Source organism: Motacilla alba, chromosome Z (assembly GCF_015832195.1).
Source record: "Motacilla alba alba isolate MOTALB_02 chromosome Z, Motacilla_alba_V1.0_pri, whole genome shotgun sequence".
Taxonomy (NCBI): Eukaryota; Metazoa; Chordata; class Aves; order Passeriformes; family Motacillidae; genus Motacilla; species Motacilla alba.
The window spans coordinates 38480986-38502217 of record NC_052046.1 but is presented as its reverse complement, the minus strand read 5'-3'; the positions used below and the strand labels follow the sequence as shown (position 1 = coordinate 38502217).

The window sequence follows — 21232 nt, the reverse complement described above, 5'->3', positions numbered from 1 at the left end:
CTGTTCAGCTAAGATTTCTATCTACAGTCAACTGTGCTTTTTCTATTTGATCAGGACTAGCTTCCAATATACCAGGTGAAAGAAATGATCAATAAGCAGTTTATAAAATACATTACATGTAGAATGTGAGACAAATATAAATGGCTTTTTTTTTAATCTAAACGTTTTCTGAAATTTTGGTATCATAAAGCACATTGTTATTTTCTATATAAGCCCTATTTTTGTTCTATGTTGAAACTCTTCCTTATGGATTTTTGTCAGAGGTTTCATATGATACTGCCGCTTGAAACTAGAGGGAAAAAAAACATTGCAGAAAATACAAAAAAGTTTCTCTGTTATTTCCTTTACTAGCGAACACTACAGGAGTAAAATGCTTCACACAAAATCAGTGTTAGCTATGTTTTACTACTTTTTATCAGAGTTTGCTCTTTATAATTACATCTTTAAAAAACCCAAAATTAATTGCCCATTAGGAAAAGAAAATTTGCTGGCATTTGTTTTTATTGTAAGATTTTACTATGAAGCAATTTTGACTTTAAAAGATGCTTGTCATCCTTAGATGCTTTCCTTACTTGGTATAAATTGCTATATATATATATAGGTATGGTATGTTGATAACACCACTTATCTTATTATGCACTTAATTTAAGATAATGCATATGACAGTCTGTCACGCAGTCCTGTTCTGTTTGGCAGGGGTAGGACTACAAGGCAATTAGAAATTCAGGGTGTAAAGCAGACTAAAATTTCACATTTGAGATGCAATTCAACAAAGGGCCTCAATAACTCATTGGGCAGTACTTCCTTTTTGTTTCTAAAATTCAGATGTTTATTTCCAAAAATTTTAAACAGTGCAAAAGGAGGGACAGTATTAAAACCTGTAACTTCTAAAAACCTAGAAAAATAATTTTAAGAATATCTGTCACCCTAGTGGTGAATAAATTATCTCAATAGTCCAGCTTTCCACATGGCCTTTGCACATCTCTCATTGTTGGTCCATTCGGGCAGGAAGGAAATGCCTGGGTTCAGTTCTTGGTGTTCTGTAAAGCTTCTATGAGAGCTTTGTTGTATTCTTTGACCAGCTTTCTCGAATTCTTCATTATTGGCTGGTAGTCACTCTCCTGACTTTTTGTTGCTATGACTGATTAGAAGAATTAAGGAAACAAAATGCCAGTATAAATATGAGCATAATCACAGATCACAAGAGAACCACAATACCATACATTTCCTTCTGTGAAAACTGTCAAGGGAGGAAAATAGTAGAAAAAACTCAGACTGGGGCTAAAAGATGTACACTTATTTATTAGCTGCCATCTCACGACAAGCACTTTAAAAAAAGGAAGCGATTATATAGCTAAGTCACTTTTGTTCATATATATGTATGTGTGTGTATACATATATATATATATATATATATATATATATATGCAATAAGTTCCTCATGAAGGACTCTGCTTATTGTTACATTGCAAACCAAACCATTTCAAGGCATTCAGTTATGCACGGCTGTACATAACTGAATGGCTACAGAAGACCCTGTCCAAGAAAGCAGCGCCACTCCAGTAGCCCAAGAGGACCTAAGTACTCTGTATAAGGGTCTGCACTTGGATAGGCAATATTTTACACCAAGTTAGGAGATACCTTAATATCCTGATCAAATTTTTCTCTTGGCTTGTCTTAAAGTCTTTTCTGTTGAGAAAAATTGTGTTTAAGAGAATTGCCTTAATAAAATATCCCTGTAGAGCCTCCTTCAAAGAGGAGGTGGCTCCAACCATATTACACTGTCCAAGACTTTTTTCAGATATTTTTCTAGGAATTAGAGCACTTAGCAAATTAGAGAAATTGGATATTTGGTATTTGCAGAAAACAACATTACATGTACACATATAAATATAGCTATATGTGTATGCATAAATTACTAAATAATTATCATCATCATCAGTATTATTTCTGTGATGGCTAGGCTAACACAGAATTGCCTGAAATATATCCCTATGCCATTTTCTGAGACATGAAGGAATGTTCATTGTTCAACACACTACACTAGATAGTGGGGTCTAGTTTTGAAGTTACCTTTACCAATTACATTTGTACTGTAATCACGTAACAGTGATTTTGTGCATCTTAGAGATTTCAGATTTTTAAATTAACAGTTTATTTCTTAAATAATTTTAAAGAAGTAATTTTATTGCAGTGAATTCAGTGCCCCTAGAATATAAAATAAAAGCACAGACTGGTCCTATTCAGATCTCTATCATAACTAAGGAGAAAAATAGAAAAATAGTACTAGCTGAGAAGAACCATCAGTTTTAATTAAAACAAAAATTCAGCGCTTTTCCTAATTTCAAAAACTATCTTATGAAAGCCATTTGCAAATCAGCAAGTAATGATTTTGTTGACATGATTACTGGAATGCAACTTGTTAATCTGAATCCCATAAAGAGAGAGCTACAAGACAGTTCCCCCACCCCAGCATGTTTTCAAACAATGCTACGCTGTCAGATTAATATCAGGTAAGACTAGAGAGATGTGAAGATAAACTTTATATGTCACCTAGCAGAAAACCTGAGAAAGAAGGAAAAATTCCAGACGGCAAGGCAAAGCTTATGTTTTAGGACTCTGTAAAACACATTCAGACAACACATTCAAGTTTTGCTATATATAATATCTATCAGATAAGCAGATATTTGCAAAGGATTGCCTTTCCCCTCCTCCACTGTCTTTTGCAGCCCATTCTGTCCTGTCTTATTCTGCTGGAGGAAACAGACTTCTTCCTCAATTAATACAGTGTGTGAATTTAACTCTTACTTCTTAAAGAAAAGGATACACTCCTTCATCATAAAGTTATTTTGCTCATGGTGCTGCCACTTCCTCTCCAAATTTGTAAGCTGAAAACACAAAAACACACAAAGAGCCAAAAATGAAAAAGGTAATAATTACATACATATTTTACACAAATAATCTTGTATCAGTACCTTGTACTCTATCAACTGATAAGATCAAAGTTATTTCACATAAAAAACACAGGAATGAGAAACAGTGGCAAAATGCTGTTAAAGCTGCTCATGATTAACCTGCATATATAATTGAGCACTTCATAATCCATCAGTATAAAAGCACTGCAGTGCTTTTATATGTATGCATGCTTTTATATGTATATGTATGCTTTTTATAAGTATGCAACTGCAGTGACAGATGAAAAAATCAGATGAGAATTCAAGATTTGTAATATAAGAAAGTTAACAGGCAAGTCAGAAGTAAAAGGTGAACAATTCGGGGAGATACTAATTCTAATTATGCTCCATATCATCTAGATGGATCTCTTCTTAGAATCGGTAAGATCTAAAATCACCAAAGATACAATATTTCCTGACACTGTCTTGGACTTTGCACTACATAGAAGGAACTTCCTTACTTCCATAGTTAAGTTTCCTGTCTGATGCCAGAAGTTGTGATAAGAACGGAGCTGCAGCGAGAAGATTGTAGGACTGTGGGTTCAGCGCTGGCACTTCTTCAATACTTTCAGCATCAACAGGAAACTAATGTGGACATTATATTGATGGCTGCTTCCTTACAATACAATTTTATATTTGTTTTTCTGATGCTACTGTTCAAGGTTCTGCATTTCAAGATATGAAGATGTTATTTTTAAAAGAAAAACTAAAAACCATTCTGAGACTAAACTTTAAGTGGAAACTAAGGTAATAAATAAGGAAAATATTACAGTATTTTACTTTAAAGCTTTCCTTAAGCTGGAAGAGATGAAAATAGTTTCCATATAATTCAAACCTTAACAGTAAAGAATCACTAGTTATCTAGTGTACTAGTTTGCGGCAAACAAGGCGATCATTTGTTTCCAAGACTAAATATTTCTGGCTAATTAGAATTATTATTGTCCTTTTGGTAGACATTGCTGCACACAACACAGTCAGTAAAGGAGCCTGGCACTGAAATACTTACTATTTTGCACACAGAAAAGGAAAGATTCAGTGTATTTTTATAGTAACTGCTTGAAGACCAGCTGACCTCTTGCAAAACTGCCCAAGTCCTCCACATTTATGAACAATATTTGTACTTCAAAATGCTTGATGAATGTCAAATAATCAGTTATTATAGGACATACCTTAATTCACCCTAATTTTTTTACACTCAGGACATAAAAAGTAAAGAAACAAATCATTTTCACACACATAAAAAAAAAAACAACCTGCCACAGCTTAATGAACTGAAGAAATTCCATACAACTACTGTTTTATATAAAATGTTTAGCCTCATTATGCAAGTATCTTAACTGTTTGGGTATGCATTTCTAATTTACCTAAACCCTAGAATTTGATCCTGGCAAAAAAAGATTCACAGTATCTGAAGTCTTCCATACTTCAGCATGTAGCTTAATCATTCACCCTGGAATGATTATAATAATCCTATGCTACAAATGGACACATATGCCTCAGTTAGAGCCATGTCTTCTCATCTGCTCCACAACATTCATTTCAAAAGAAAGTAAACTTAAACATGTATAATATGACCTTCAGCTTTTAACTGTATTAGAAAAAATAACAGTTCTACAGGACAAATATCTCAACAACCTCCATCAATAAAAAACAGTGAAATGCATAAAAAAAATCAGTTTCCCTTTCCACCTCATTTTAAGGTTATCTATTTTTCTTGTGTGCATTCAAACATATATACCAGTACAGTTCTGCTGCCAAAATGACAGCAATTTATGTGGGTTTATAATGAAAGAATAGAAGCCAATCAAGAAGTTATAAACATCTTCTTTCCCGATTCACTTTTGAAATGTAAACATACATGTATACAAAAGCTGTTTAAATGTGAACAGACTCTAAAACTTCCGTGGCCTGCAGGGAGCAGAATTGGAAAAAGGAAAATGGAATTAATAGCACAGATTTAAAGGAAAAAAAAAACCCCATGACTTTAAAAGCAAAAGGGATCTTAGTTAACTAGTAGTGACCTTTTTTTTCCCTGCAGTTTCTTTCTAAGTTTGTCCTCAAACTACTTAAGCAAAGGGAGGGCAGAAGGTAGAGAGTTCTGAGCAAGATTACCACAAACACTTAAACAAATTATACACATAACTTTTAGCTCAGAAAGATCTCTGCTAATATCCAAAGCTTACAAGCCATTTGTTGGCACAATATTACCTTTTGTTTGAAAACAGCAAATACAGTTACACACTTAGAACACATGACTTTGAAAGGTTCACTGAGAAGGAACAAACAGATTCTGTCTGTACTATGCTTCATGTGTATGAGAAAACCAAAACCAAGAAACAAACAACTGAAGGAATAATACGTAACTTGACCTATACCTGAGAATGGGTCTCATTTTCTTGCAGCTCCTTCTTTAGTGTCTCATACTCTGTATTCAAATGCTCCATTATTTTCTTAAAAGCACGACTGCATTTTGTTAATTTTTCTTTGTCATCCTCAAGTTTCTAGTTAGGAAAAACCCAACACAAACTGATTAATGGATGAGTTCATTTGCAGCAGGCTTCAGGCACATTACTTCAATTTACCTTTCAAGATGCTATTTTTCTCCTTTTAGAACATGACCACATGCATATGCATAAAGAACTCATATGCCTTTCTCTAGCACTGCATGTTCTATCCCAAAAATAATAATCAATGATTATGACCAAGTTGTATGCTTAGACAATATTGTATGAGCACTAGTGGGAATGTCGTTATTAAGAATTTGTAGGAAATTCTCTTTTGCTTGTGTTCCGTGTTAGATTGCTAAATTCAAAGCTATGGGTAGTCACAAATTGCATAAGAGTTTAGCTGAATTGCTAAAATAGAATGGGGAGATTTTGTGGAAGAAGGTTCTCAAAAGATACCCAGCTGAATACCTGCTACATGTACCCAGTTAACAAGTCACACATATAAGCAAAATAGTATTTGGATTAATTTGCACTGATGTGCAATCCTGTTTTTCAGCTGTCAGAAGGACTGTCAGTCACAAAACTGGATTCCCCTCCACTAGCTGTTCAAAAGCACACACTTTGTTTCATCCCTTTCATTACCTTTTTCTTTCCTTCTCCTGATGCTTTCAGAGCTGGCAAATTATTGTAGATCTCCAACTCTGCTTTTGTCTGTTCAATTTTGTCTTTAAGAGAAGCCAGCTCACCAACCATCTTGCCCTCCAACAGTTCCATCTTCTGTAGGTCCAGCTGCAGTTTTTGACTCTCTAGATCACCAGAAACACAATCTCTAATTAACAGTACTTTTTGTTTCAAAATAGACAGCCCATTACATAAAGATTTATGCTATATTTAACCAATATAAACAGCTCCTAAATATACTTCTGATTTTTTATATTTATGGGAGCTATTAATGTGAATGAAATAAAAAAATTGATCTTTACAACCATGTCACAAGTTAGACTCATACACTAAAATTACTGAATTATAATCCATAAATGAAGAGTAATGAAAATGTGATTATCTGTATCACAGTGTTTCTATTTGTAATGTTTATAGCACCACAGTCTTAAAGCAGCGGTGATAACTTACAAGAAGTTTATTGCAATGCAATAGAAGTACAGACAAAATGCAGACAAATCAAAGAAGTACTTTTATGAGTTTTTTAGCATCATGTTATTTTTATTTGTGCTGCTTGAATATGGATAAGGCTTAGTTTTAGGACAACAAATAGTGAAACTTGCTGTAAACATTTGCTTTGTACAGGAAAACACTTTCATATATGTTTCATACATTCTTCAAAAAAAGAAGTGTCAGAGCTTACAACATCAACACAGGCTACAATATACAGCATTTACTTCTGAGATGCCACTAAAAACATAACAGAGTTATGTAATTAAAGGAATTAGAACTGTGGGTGGATTATGACATAAAGAGGACTGTAGAGACTGAAACTGTCCAGACGTGGGAGAGAAGAAACAATACAGATACATGAAGTAATAAAAATACTTTGACTCAGTCTTGGGGTAAGTTACTTAGCTGGAGTCAGGAAGGACTAGATGTTGGCTAGACTTAGTTTGGATGGTTTTGTGATCTGACCGTCATTGTATTTCATTCACGTTCCTGAACATTGAACACATGGCTATATTATCTTATGTTTCAGATCTGTGTCTAACTCAGAAGAACAACAGAGATAATGCAGTTTTCTTCCCACATTCCAAAGTATCAGGCAACATGGGCTATTAAGAGCGATGAGACTGCACAAAAAAACATTCTCTTGGCATAGGTTTGCATCTTGAGATTTGTGCTCATCTGCTGAAAAAAGGGGAGAAAATTTTCTCCCCAACTTAACCAAGAAAGTATAAATCTTTAAGGCAGAAAAAAATGTGTCCATGTGATAGAAGGAGAATTCACCTTTCCAAAAACTGTGGGTATAGTTCTGTCAGTGGACTTATATGGAAAAATCTCACCTGATCAAAACACTCTCAGAGCAAGATTTTGCTACTCATCTCTCTGCTTGTGTATTTATGCCATACATTTTAGAGTGAAACACTCACTTTTATCAACATTTCTGGCATATTACAGAGCACTTTCATGATTTCTTTAGGAACCTCAAAATAAAAAAAAAAAAGACAAACCAAGATTTTTGCAGCATTTGCAATTATTCTGAGGAAATAACTGGAACCTTATAATCCTTATCCATAAGGTAAGATTGAAAGTGTCCTCTGTGTGCAAGGAGCATTTATATACATATGAAAAATTCCCATGCAAACTAAAAGAAGGATTTTAAATTACAATATTTTTGATTGCTTCACATATAAGTAATTAACAGTCTGCCTTCCACTGCAAAGGACATAAAGGACTTAAGAAAACTCATTCAGTAGGTCTACAATATTTTATAACTGCTCAGTCTTTCACAATGAAGTATCTGGCATTGGTCAATGACAGATTGTAAACCACAACTGAACAGGTCACCTCTTTACTTTGCATGTTCCTAGAGCCCTGTGGTTTAAAGACAAATGCTTAAGGACACAAATAAATGAGAATTTTAATCAGAAACAGTAAAAAATAAAATTAAAAAAATAAACTCAGATTGGAGAGAAATAACAGAAAACAACTATAGATGTTCATAAGGATTTACATCGGTCTCATCACAGCATTTTCACTTTTTATATAGTTGTTCTAATATCTGTATTTTGTTATTTTAAAATTATACATAGTTGGCCAGTTGGAATTTATTTTACATGTAAAGAGTAGTACCAACCTAAATGCCAAAAAGGCAAAAAAATTTTTTGGACTGTTCTGTCTAATACAAGTATGATGAGACTGCAAAGGATATTCCTATCCATTCACACTTTTTGGAGAAAAGGAAAGAAATTGGAAGGGGAAAATTTTATCCTTATCCAACAGTAGGCTCAATGAAAAAATCTCAGAATTGAAAAAACCTCAAAATTCCTCTAGGGGAAGAGACAGGAAGAGGATGCAGACCAGTTCCTTCTGATAGTCCAAGAGTTGCAGCATCTAGCATGCAGTGTGTACACAGCGGCAAATTCTCAGAACAGACTACAGTGACCCAGGGAAATGTTTTTGGGAAACTATGCCATCAGCACTTTTGTTTACCCTTCATGATTTCCTTTTTTTTTTTTTTATTTTTTAAGGGTTCTGCTGGTGGACTTTTTATATCTTTGTTACAAGAAGAAAATATGGAAATCCAGATTTTAATAATAACAAAAGAATCCTGAAGATGGCTGTGCTATAATTCAAAGATTAGAAGGAACTTCAACCAAGCAAACTGAGCATTCACTGTATTTCTGAAAGAATCTTGTTTGTTATACTATCTGTGAATCCCAGCTGCCAGACATTTACTTAGGAATAACTTAAATTGTCTGCTGAAAATTATGTACTGTAACTTCCTCCTCTTCCCTTACAGAGAAAGAAATTTTTCTTTCAATAATGCCTTTATAGCACTACATGCTTCCAACACATCTTTATATTGGAAAATAGTCAGAAATGATGCTTATTTGGAAGAAAAAAAGTCATATTTGAACTTTTAATATAAGGCCCAGAAATTCAAACTACACTACAACTGCAAAATGAGTATCTGCAGATGAGCAAACACTAGTGTTAAATCACACAACAGAAAATCAATTTCTCTAAAATTTTGTGCCAAACAACTTATTTGCTCATAACTACTTTGAAGCCACATTACTGGCTCCTATTATCAAAATTACTGTGAAGTACAACATGAAACAGCCTTCTAAGAAAAAGATTTATCATTCCTAATTCCTGCCCCTTCCTTTCAGCCAAACAAACAAGGAAAGGTTTGCTGAACCAATAATGATATTGGCAAAGTCACAGAATTGTTAGGATAATTCTACCATAAACAGTGCAAATAATGAACTAAAGAGATACTTCTTATGGGAATGAAAGAAAACTACTGTCTGCTTTTTGAAATTACAGAGAACATCCTCAAGATGCTAATAAGTATTTGAGTGTTTAGAAAATAAAGTCAAAATGAGTATTCACTCTGCAGAACCAAAGCCTTGGGATTTGAGAGCTATTCACTGTTATCAGTTAATTGCCTGGTGATACATATCTGTTTGGAAAAGCTTAACCATAATAAGTGATACTAAGAACTACATTTAGAAATAATACATGGTTAAATAACTATGCAAGACTCTGTTTCAGTTTATTAAACATTCTATCAAGATCATGAAAGATCTTATTTTGAAGTAAGTATTAGTAAAACCAAATTCTAGCTCAATTCAACCCCTGTATTGAAATACACTTGTTAAACATATACCTGTGCAAGGAAAATGATAATTTAGTGATAATAGTAAGGTAAATATAAATAACTATACATACCTATTATAAATACATAGTATACAATATCTAAAAGATAATAGATACAAGTAAATAAATAAAACAAATAGAAATATATTGATAAAAATAAATAACTTGTTACCCAGAAACATTTCAATTTATGAGCTTAACACTGTATTTTAATATTTGGAGATCGCTTGATATCTAATATTTAGAAATCTTCTACATTATATCAGTGTAACAATGCAGATAGTCTTTATTATTTTAAGGAATCAATTAGAAAATCCACTGCTGATCTCACCTGTAATCAGATTCTTAGCAGTGCTCTGTGATTTCTGCATTTCGTTTGATTTGAAATTGAGATCTTCCTGCATAATCTTCAGCTCTTGATTGGTAACAGATGAAATTTGTTTCATATGATTCAGATTCTGTGTGTTAACAACAACAATGATAAAAACATGCTGTATTTTTGAAACAACAACTGGTAACTAGACAAGTAAGAAACTCTCCTGTCCTATGACACTGTTATTTGAGTGATTTAAATGTGAATGACTCACATTCTGCCAACTTCTGATAAAAGATGTATTGATAGACCAGCACAGATGAAATAAATATGCAGCAAATATAAACTGTACTGCCATATAGGTCATTGTAAACTAAGTGACAGTGCCTAAAATGTACCTTATGGTATACTATACTGAAAGAGGTAAGAGACAATTAAAATAATCATAGAATCAAAATACTACTCAGGTGAAAGTTTTCTAGAACATAAAAAATCCATGGGAGCCAAAAACATTAAAAATAATACAAGTCTTAAAAGGAGAAAAATGGCAGACTGGAAATGGGAACAATTTCTGAACTGCTACATTATTAATTTATAATATTTACATTAAATATTATGCATCAGGGTCATTCAGACATCTAGTAGATCAGAGGGACAACTGAAATATTTTTAGTTCAGTGGTACTAGTGACAGAATACCCATGAACTGAGATTTGCAAACGGTGGATAAACAAAATATTGCAGTTGTTTTAATTGCAGTATTTGGAAATGTTTATCACCATTAATATTAGTTATAGCAGAGATGAAGAGTTATAGAAATTATGAAAATATTCCTTTGTTCTAGTTACAATATCAACTACTGTTCAAAACTCTTCCCCCAGAAAAAAAGAGAAATTAAACAAATCCTTTTTTTAACTACACCTGTACATGGTTTAATGTTTAATCATTTTAAAAGACAATTATGTAGATAAATATAAATATATAAAATTCACCATCATTCTTTATCCAGCCAGTCTCCTGTTCTGTGTGTCTAAAGTCCTAGCTTGCCAAAGGAGGATGGAAATGCTACATGCTTACCCTGCTTGAGTGCTCCAGGAGTGCAACAATGTTGGCTTCTATTTGGGCCTTTCGTTCCAATTCCTGATTCTTCACATCTTCAAAAGTCGCAAGAAAATCTAGAGATTAACAAACATGAAAAAGAAGGCTCTTACTTTTATGGTTACAATGTTGTTTCCAGTCAAAACTCTGTATTAAATTAGAGGCAGTACAGTTTCAGATAGGTTACTTTAATTGTTTATTTAAAAGCCAGGTGGTAGAGACCTTGAAACTTGTCAGCTCATTGACCTTGTTTTATGTGAATGCTGTGTATTTCACAGATTCATAAAAACTCTTGAATGCAAGAGAGTGCAAGAGCTCATCAAATTAATTCACTTGCTCCAGGACAAAGACAGCTCTATGTCTGTAATTCAGATGTTTGTCTATATTCTTCACACACAGAGCTCCTGATAGATACTCTACAGTTCTCCTGGACAATCTGTTTCAATGCTTGGTAAGCATTATTGTTAGGAAGTTTTTACTAATATCCAACCTAAATCTTTCTGCATCTAGTGGTATGCTACTCCTTTTCTATCCTCCACGTAGATGTAGAAATAAATTATTCTGTTATTATTTGAAGCAGCCTTTTTAAACATTTGACAACTGTCATAAATTTTCTAAAATAAAAGACAAATTCTTTTTATATCTCCTTGCAGGTCATTCTTTCTGCATAACCCCATCAGTTTTCTTAAGCACTGACAGCCCCCTTCTTTATGAGCAGAACTCTCAGCTGAAGAATTTGATGCACAGGGAAAAAGATTACTTCAGATGTCAAAAAATTTACACTCCAATGTACACCTATTGTTGTGGTATTTTCCTTGTCAGTTTGATACTGCTCAGCAATGTTCACTTTGTCTTTCACTGAGCCATACCACAGAGCTGTACCTAATGAACCGCTCCCTGCTCTGCATTTTCACTGTTGGTTACTCTATCCAAGTGTAGAAACTTGTATAGAGTAACCAAAAGTTACTCTACCCAGTCCCTTCCAAACTTTTTTGTAACTGATTTCTAACATAACAGATGTATACTAAAATCCAACCACATCCTCAAACATGATTTCAGCTTTTCTGATGGACCATTTTTTGTAACTGTTCTGTCAGATGCTCTCTCCCATCATCCAACTGATTAAGAAAATACTGACTAACATGAACATCCGATGCACTGCAAAACCCCACGCAGTACATCCTTTCATTTTGGCACTGAATCTTTCAAAATTAATGATTTTTTAACTTAACGCACAATATAGGTTAATAATGGACAATATTTGCCTAGCTTGTATCTAAAAAGACCACAAGGCAGCAGAAGTTGAAGTTAAATTACACATCATCTGCTACACCTTCCTTTTTCTGCAGTATTTCTCTGAAAAAAAAAGGAAAAAAAGTTGTTTGTACTTGACAAATCAATACTAGTGTTATTCATATACCCATTCCTTCAATATTTAGATATTGTTAGACTGCATAGTTTTCCCAAATTATTTCTGGAAACTGATACTAGTCTGACTGGCCTGTATTTCCCTGTCCCCTCTTCCTCTACATAGGCACCATATTTCCTCTTTCCCCACCCTTAGGACTCCTGGCATGTTCCCCCCAATCTCTCAGGTCCCCCAAATCACTAACTGGAACTTTAGTAATAACCTTTAATGAAGAATACTAACAGAATCAAAAACCAAAATGTCAAGCCCTGTAGACCCCATCTGTATTAATATGGAAAATCCAGATCAAGTGAGCTTTTGTCTCTGCTTCTCAGGAAACCTGGCAATTTGAAACTTGCTGTGTTTTTTATTATCAGCTGAGACATTTTTCTCAATATCATGATAGCTGTAAGTTATATAGAGCATTTTTAGAGAACACTTTAAAAAAGGTATTATATCCCTTGAACCTCCACTGCATGTTTACTGACCATTATCCCTTTTGCTGAGTAACAGACCAACTTTTTTGTAAGCTGTCTCCTACAGTATATAAGGAATAAGGTATACTTAAAATCAGTTGTTTTCATCCTCTGTTAGTTGCTACTAAAGTCTCTACAACATTAAAACTTTTTGACATGTAACAAAGCTTTAGAAACATTCATCTTGAGTAAATAGATATGAGAAGAACTAATTTTATAGAATTACATAATTATATCTACAGTCTTCCATGCTGAAGTTCTGCTTTTAATCGCTCAATCCATTAATTATGGCTTTGCTTTCATAAAATAAAGTTGTGTTCCTAAGACATTTAAGGGTTGATGGAAAGCCTTGAAAGGAGCTCTGAATATTTGTGATTGTCATGTAAGATATCAATTATCTTGTCCACAGAACAAGACTGCAGAACTTCATGTAAAGATCAGCACATTAGCTCTGTAGCTATAAATTAACTTTTTTAACAGTAAAACAAAACCTGTAATTTAGTGAAATTAGGTTTAATTTTATATATATATATATATAAAATAGGCTAAATAATATTAGACAACTTACTGTCCATGCTCTCTTCCCTCTTCTTCAACTCCTTGTATTTCCAGTTTTCTTCCCCTACAAGACATGTAACATTGATTTAACTTTATATTGTCTCAGGCCTGGATTCCTTCAGGAAGGCAAAATATCTGTTTCAAAAATAAAATTTCTACATGCCTAGGAACTACAGGACTCATCCTATTTCATTTAATGTAGTCAGTGCAACTAACTATATTATATATATCTTTATATTAAAAAAGAAGATAGCATAATAAATCAGCCTCAATGCAATTTTGACAACCTTTCAAAATTACAACTTCTGATAGATAGGAGTGAGATAAATACTTGGTTTGGACAAAGGAAATTCACAGGGTTTTTCTAAAGTCAAATTAGAGCAAATGCTTCTTTGTATCTGGGCACCATGATTAGTTAAAACTTTCTGCAGCCCTGTTTAATATATGAGCCACTTCAACTGCACTTTCACCTCTCAGAATGGACTTTCATAAGGATATGCAGCTTGCAAGTGATAATCTCAAGGAAATAAACAGGAGAACTGTACAAGCAATGGTCTAGGAAAAATAAAATGCACAGAAAGCTTTCTACAATTAAGTTGGAAACACTTCCATACACCTTCAATATACCAGTATTAGAAGTAAGGAATAACATTCATAGTCACCCAATTTTTAAATTCAACAACTGATTATAATTACATCATAATTTATATGTATTAGTAAAGTGGGACACCTGATATATCTGTCACAAGAAGATGAGACAATTCATTTCCTATAAATAATTTTAAGTTTCAAACATCTACATTTTTAATTGAGTCTGTTTTATTTTTAACATAATTTCTTAATTTTAAAGGATACAAAGTAAAAAATCAAATAGGTACAGATAAAACTGAGCAAACTAATTTCTCTAGGACTTTTTATTTGTGCATCCCCATGCTTTCTTTTTTATCTGGTATATACAAACAATAAAAACACCTGAGGGGCCATAAGGTACTTCAATTCTGCTTCAGCTTCCTTGCAGCTGTTGGGCTTTACTCCTTGCTGGACTCCCTCTTTCATTTTACAAGGCAAGGCTCCAATAGTTAATGACTTAGCCTGCTCTACTCTTAAAAATTCCAGTAGTGGTGAGCCATGAAACAGAGTTACATGATCTGTCAAGTGTTTATAGAAAAAAATATTTGAAGTCCACAATTTTGAGATGTCTTTTCAGTAAGTTTTCTTTCAAATACACCACTAATACACAATGATCTCAACCTCATCTTCAATGTATGAAGAGTTAAGTCTCTTGAATTATGAGTTAATGCTGACATTAACTAATTATTAAAGTTTACTGCTAGCATATAGGCCACGCAATAAGTAGGTGAATTATTTACTTATTTAGATTTTTTCAGGCAAAACCTAAAAATAGTTATTCCAACACCGTATGTTTAGTCTTTTTGCTGCTTAAAAATATTTCTAACACTGTAATATTTATTCTAAAATATTAAATAATTCTTCATTAAAATGTCTATTTTTTTCGGGCTGTTTCACCTGATATTTACATAAAAAACTTTAGAGCTGAATTTTGGGAATGCTATGTAATAATGTTTAAATACTGATCCAGAAGTAAAATCACTGGGGAGGGAGAGAGCACAGGAATTTCAAGGACACACCAGGATACTGATTTAGAGCAGAAGTATGAATAGCCCTCTGTGATTTTCTCTCCATTAACTAGGGAAGGCAGCATTGCATGTTTACATTTCTGTGTCTTAAAGCTAGCCTTTATGAATATCTTTACTCCCTCTGTGTTACACGAAGAGGTATAATTCCCTCTGCATTATACCACAAAGTAACTTGATTCTGAATATTCTGACTGGTTCTGATATGCTGACAAAGAACATGTGCTTCCTACACATGCTTCAAACTCCTCTTCAACAGATTTCTTTTTCTAAAACAGTGAAAGACTCAGTCCAGCAATGAATGACTGTGAATGTGCCCTGAACCATAAAATATGAAAAGCAACTCGCTTCTTACCTTCTGTATTTCTCCAAAGTTAAAATAAAAAATGGTTGTAAGCCAAACAAAAAGGAAAAATTAAAGAACAATAAAGTTTGCAATGATATTATCTGGAAACACAAAGCTAATAAAGCAGGCTTTATAAATTATATGAAAAAAAAATAAGTATCTGTAGAAACAAGAAATATTTTGCCATGCAAAAGATGATAAACAGATGTCTGAAACATTTGTTTAGAGGCAGATTTTTAGATATTCATTCACCTGGAATGAACTCACAGATAGATTTCACATTGATTGCACAAGAAAAGGCATAAAGAAAGAAAGACATCAATTCCTTAACCCTACAGAAGTAAAATAATTTGTTAAAGACTTTCAGAATGCAAGCATATATTTATCTAATTCCTATCTGAACAAGATTTCTTATAATCAAAAGAAGGGCTTTCCATTGCATGGATCTTCCTTTTATCTATAATCTTTTACATCTTTTAAGGGCCCGTGCTCAAACAATACTAAAAATAAATTGGACAGAAAACCAGACAGCTGTCCTATTATTTTATTTGGTAATTTTCAATATGAACTTGTTGAATGTATCACTAAAGGTGGGTACTCCCCATTTGTTAGGTCTGAAAAGAAAAGGCTGTATCTGTAGGCACAGAACTTCTTATGCTGATGAGTACTTGGCTTACTGCATAAGCCTCAAAGTTCTAAGCAACTCCTAGGTATAACAGTTTGTTATAGAACAAACAGATGCAGCTCTGCATAGTCTGCTACAACTCTAATCATATTACCTCGATGGTTCTCCAGATCCGTATCAAGTCGTTGAATGACCTTTTTAAAATAATCTATTTTTTCTTTTACTTCTGCCAACCTAACAAATAGATAATGAAAGTCAAGATAAAAATTGTGTTGTAAAATACTTACTTTATTTTAGACAAAACTGAAAAGTCAAGAATAAAAATAGAAAATAGAAATATAATCAAACCCAAAAGAATATCAGGATGATTCTTGTTATTGTAAAAGGTATATGTAAATCATTAGTCACCTAGTCCTCTGTTCATTAAAGAGAAGTTCTGTAGCTCTTTTTTATTAAAAAACAATTTTTGTTGAGTCATCAGTAATTCTTAACTTACTCAACTAGTCCCTCTGCTGGTTGCTATTCAGCTTCAAAGAGGTACAACGTAATTGTTAAATTGCAATAACTGTATTCCTTAAACTGTATTTAGTAAAATCCACTAAAAAATTTCCAAATAAATCACTCTGCTACATAATCAATCAAAGTGTGAAATGAAACTACCTTTAACACATTTCTACATAAAATCTCAAATTTAATTCTTTGTTATTGTTCTTTATTTAAAAATTATGTTAAGCAACTTATTATCCAATTAAAATGCATTAAAATTAACCAATAATTATAGTTGGGAATATTGCTTAAAAGAATTTAATATTGTTTCTAAGAGATTTTATGAATTATCTCAGTTTTTCATTCAAGGAAGAGAAAACAAAAGGCTCAAAACCAGAAGATATTGTACTGTTTTATCTCCCCCACAATACATTACTATTTATTATAAAATTTACTTCACTTTCTGGCCAGTCTTTGGAAAGGCTCAGTACCTAAGAATCAAGAAGCAATGCCCTTCTACTCTTCAGTATGGAAATTTTGTAACTCTTAGGTTTTAAGAACACATAAACAAACTTAAAAATGTGACTGCAGTATAATAATGGTTCAATTTCATAGCTGTGTCAGAGGAGCATCTCTTACAAATCAATATCTTCTTCAGCATTAAACAAGTTTAAGTCAGTGCTATTACGAATTTATGTTCTCAAGGTGTGTTCCTAAGGGATGGAAGTATCTTATTATGCAGATCTAAATGTCTTATCACTACAGAACTTGCTTACCTGAAACAGAAGAACATATTGTATTCTCTATGGAAGGTTAAGATTAGTACAGGTTTGAAGATGTGGTCATGTTCTACAAGTCTATAGAAACAGACTTTGTTAAGGAACACAACCATGTGCCTTTAGGGTGTACATGTGATTTATAGCAATAGTATAATGGGGTTACTCACTGTCTTTCCATGCTTGCAATTTTTTGACTATCATCTTTAACCTATAAAAAAATTCAACAACTTTAACATATGAAATTAAATCTACAAATGAAAAAAGGAAAATTATTTAAAAAATCTGAATTATAATTGAAATTTTTGAATTTGAAATCACAAATTTGTGACATAGTCCAACAAAAAGTGATTACTTAAGCATTATGTCTTCCAAATGTTTAAAAATCATACTTTCAACAATGAAATACACTTCCCATTGGTCATTCAGACCAATAATCTATGAAGTATAAATGTCCAGTTACAGTATAAGCCATTGTAAACTGATCCAATTACTCCTGGACTAGTATACCTGTTCAGTACCTCACAAAGATACTCTCTGGAGTTAGCTTACAAAAGCTGTTCAACTGGATCAGTTTTCCCAACCGACATGTCTCATGAATAGGAGCAAGCAAACCACCTGAAAACCTCACCAAACCAATTCTGTTTTCTCAAAATAATAGAATGGTTTGGGTTAGAAGGGACTTTAAAGATCACCTGTTTCCAACTCACCCTTCCCCTTACTCCTCAGCCCTGCCATGGTAATGATGCCATCCGCTCGATCATGTTGCTCAGGGCCCACATCCAACCTGGCCTTGAACACTTCCAGGGATAGGGCATCCACATGTTCCAGTGCCTCACCATCCTCACAGTAAAGAATTCTGTCATAACACCTAGTCTAAATCTTCTGTCTTTTAGTTTAAAACAGTTTCCCCCATCCTGGAATTTTCTGCCTGTGTAAAAGTCACTCGCCCACTTTTTTATAAGCCCTCTTTAGGCACTGGACTTTGCTATAGGGTCTCTTCAGAGCTTTCTCTCCAGCAGGATGAACAGCTCCAACTCTCTCATCCTGTCTTCACAGAAGAGGTGCTCCAGACCCAGGATTATCTTCACAGCCCTCCTCTGAACCCACTACAATAGGTCTCCAGGTTTTGCCTTGGACCTGAAATATCCCTATTTTCCAATTCATTAACTATTTTTAAAGTCAGATTATTTGCACTGCCTAGAGCACAAATAAAGGCAAAGTTCAAACCTAAGTATTTTTAAGTATTATCACCCCTAATAATACTGACTTAGAGAATCTTTTACGTAACAACATTTTCTATTCTTGCCTGCTTTAGCAATCGCTCTCTTTCTTCCTGTGGAGACTCCATGTGCTTCTCCTCAGCAATCATTCGATCTCGACGTTCCTTGAGCTCATGGAGCTTTTCATACAACTGCACAACTTCCTGTTTCACCCCAGAGTGTGCTATTTCCTGTCAGAAAAAGCAAACACCTACTAGCTATTTTCAGATGGGAAGAGCGCATTGTGGCAATCATGTTTTAGTTAAGCAACACTTACTTATACATTGCAAGTGAAGCTTATTTCTTACAAAAAGCACAGAGACAGTAAAAAGCATTTTATAAAGTACTTTATAAAAAGTAAAATTTATAATCCATATTGTCAATATTGCATTTTCTGGAAAAGAATATCCCAATCAGTTACTTCTTGATTTACAAGTTCTTCCTTGGGCAAATTTTCTGAGGAGATTTATTACTTCACAGTTTTTAGGGGACTTCAAACTATGTACAACATTCAAAAGGACTGAAAAATATCTACCACTATTTGAAAATTATACTTTCTGACTGTATGCTTCAGCTCATAGATCCTTTTATTCATGAAAGACCCAATATGAAAAAAAAGTCCCTCAATAAGATATTTTTACCCAAAATTGATTAGAAATTATTAGTAGAAACCAGAGAGGCAGCTTTGCCTTCCCATACCAGAGCATGATCCTACAGTATCTGAAAACTTAAGGAAAATAAATTACAGGTATTTTTTGACTGTAGTATTCTTTACACTAGTGTTCAGCAAAGGTTAGTATAGAGACCACTTGTTATCATACATACAGCTCTTAGACTCTCTTCCTTCACATTTAGTGCATCCAATTCCTGCTGTTGAACAACCAATTCCTAAAGAGGAAGGAAAATACAAAATTCAGATAAAAATTACTACTTAACTACTTTTTTGCTCTAAACCCTAGTATGTATCAAATGCTGTAAACTGTCCCATTGCTGTCCTTAAAAATTTGAAAGACAAGACTCTGTCCAGCTCCTTCACATAACTCAGATGTAGTAAACACTTGCTTTCAGCATCCAACTTTTCCATTACTCTTATCGTTCTTATTTGCAGTTGGGCTGCTACCAAAAAATTGTTTGCCCTTTTTCTACTTTTTTTTTTTTTAAATCAGTACCACCAGTAGAATTTATTATCTGTACTTCAGGAGTTTAGAGTCAAATTTTAAAATTTGAACCACGACAATTTCTTCATAGTCCAGAAAGAGACAGGTAAGCCCTGAGTACTGATTCAGCTCATTCTAAGACAGATAGGAAACACAGAACTCATCCCTGTACAGACTATACAGAGGAACTTTTGAGACAGTATGCTTGAACTAGATTGTCCCAGAGAGCCTAGAGGTGTTACTCCTGTTGTTAACATAAGGATTAGTGAAGTAACAAATTTTATACAGCCTAGTTAATTTTTTCTGATACATTCAGACATGTGAAAAAAAAAAAAAAAAAAAAGCTAGTCAGATTCACTTTTGTACACAAGAAAAAAACTTTCTACTCAACTGAACTACAAAAACTGCTGGGGTTATTTTTCCTTTTTGCTTGCTTTTTACACATGATGAAACATCTAAGTATTACAGTGGCTTTTGAAAACTGCATGTCAAACCCTAAATTCAAACAGAAAATTGTGAACATTATTTCTTCTTAAAGTATGAAATATAAGAAGGCAAAGTATTTGGTCTTAGCCAATTGCTCTATTTTCGGGTACTTCTACAATTGATTAAGATACCAGGAAGTTTTTTATTATATTACTCTGTTGTCAAGTTCTTCAGTATTTAAATTTTATCTAAACCCCAAGAAGCCAGTTTAAGAAATATTTTTGATAAGTATAATGGAACAAGCCAACCTGGGAGAGCTTCTCATTAGCAGCTTTTATCTCCAGATATTTAGCCTGATTTTCCTGCGACATGTCTTTCATTATGTCATCTGCCACAACCTTTTCACGCTCGATATCTTCTTCTACAGCTTGAATTAACTTTTCTGTGCTGTAAAAATATAATGTTTTTGTAACTTTTTCTGGTAAATATATATTGTAAGAACTTATTTCAAACTCCAGTATTCCTTCAGCCTCACTGAAGTGCTCAGTGAAACACAAAAAGCCTAGATGCTATAAAAGGGCTTTACCAACTTGTATCTAATCTTCTTGGAGCTGAATTAGCAATACAAAGATTCACAAAATGTAGAGAAGATGAAGAATTCTCTACCTTTATATTACCCACATGGTATTTTCCAACACTCCCACACTGTCTATCTACATTGGTCTCAACACTGGCAAAAGTATGGTACTACCTCTCAGTGCATTTCTGGAGTAACAACAAGCAATTTGAAGTAAGGAAGCAGATATGCAATTAGTGAATGCACATAAAGAAAATATAATAAAAATAACAGGACTTGACATGACTAGATGACGATGATGAACAGATTACTCTTTGCAAAGAACTGTTGATTACTT

General features: G+C 33.5%; 1 protein-coding gene across 4 annotated transcripts in view; it reads right to left on the bottom strand.

Annotated features, from left to right (window-relative positions):
• Positions 1 to 85: 85 nt before the first annotated feature.
• The window catches only part of IFT74 (intraflagellar transport 74), a 36985-nt gene continuing 15838 nt past the window's right edge, over positions 86 to 21232 (bottom strand). Inside the window, exons 9-21 of one of the 4 annotated variants that reach the window (XM_038123347.1) lie at positions 20627 to 20765; positions 19561 to 19623; positions 18783 to 18926; positions 17644 to 17684; positions 16366 to 16445; positions 15596 to 15598; positions 13596 to 13649; positions 11123 to 11220; positions 10065 to 10191; positions 6044 to 6207; positions 5330 to 5455; positions 2828 to 2888; positions 86 to 1141 (exon numbers count right to left, since the gene is read on the bottom strand). In XM_038123347.1, coding sequence (XP_037979275.1) covers positions 1026 to 1141; positions 2828 to 2888; positions 5330 to 5455; positions 6044 to 6207; positions 10065 to 10191; positions 11123 to 11220; positions 13596 to 13649; positions 15596 to 15598; positions 16366 to 16445; positions 17644 to 17684; positions 18783 to 18926; positions 19561 to 19623; positions 20627 to 20765 — 1216 coding nt within the window. In that variant the 3' untranslated portion in view covers positions 86 to 1025. The remainder of the gene's footprint in view (positions 1142 to 2827; positions 2889 to 5329; positions 5456 to 6043; positions 6208 to 10064; positions 10192 to 11122; positions 11221 to 13595; positions 13650 to 15595; positions 15599 to 16365; positions 16446 to 17643; positions 17685 to 18782; positions 18927 to 19560; positions 19624 to 20626; positions 20766 to 21232) is intronic. The other 3 variants (XM_038123349.1, XM_038123350.1, XM_038123348.1) reach the window with 3 other exon arrangements.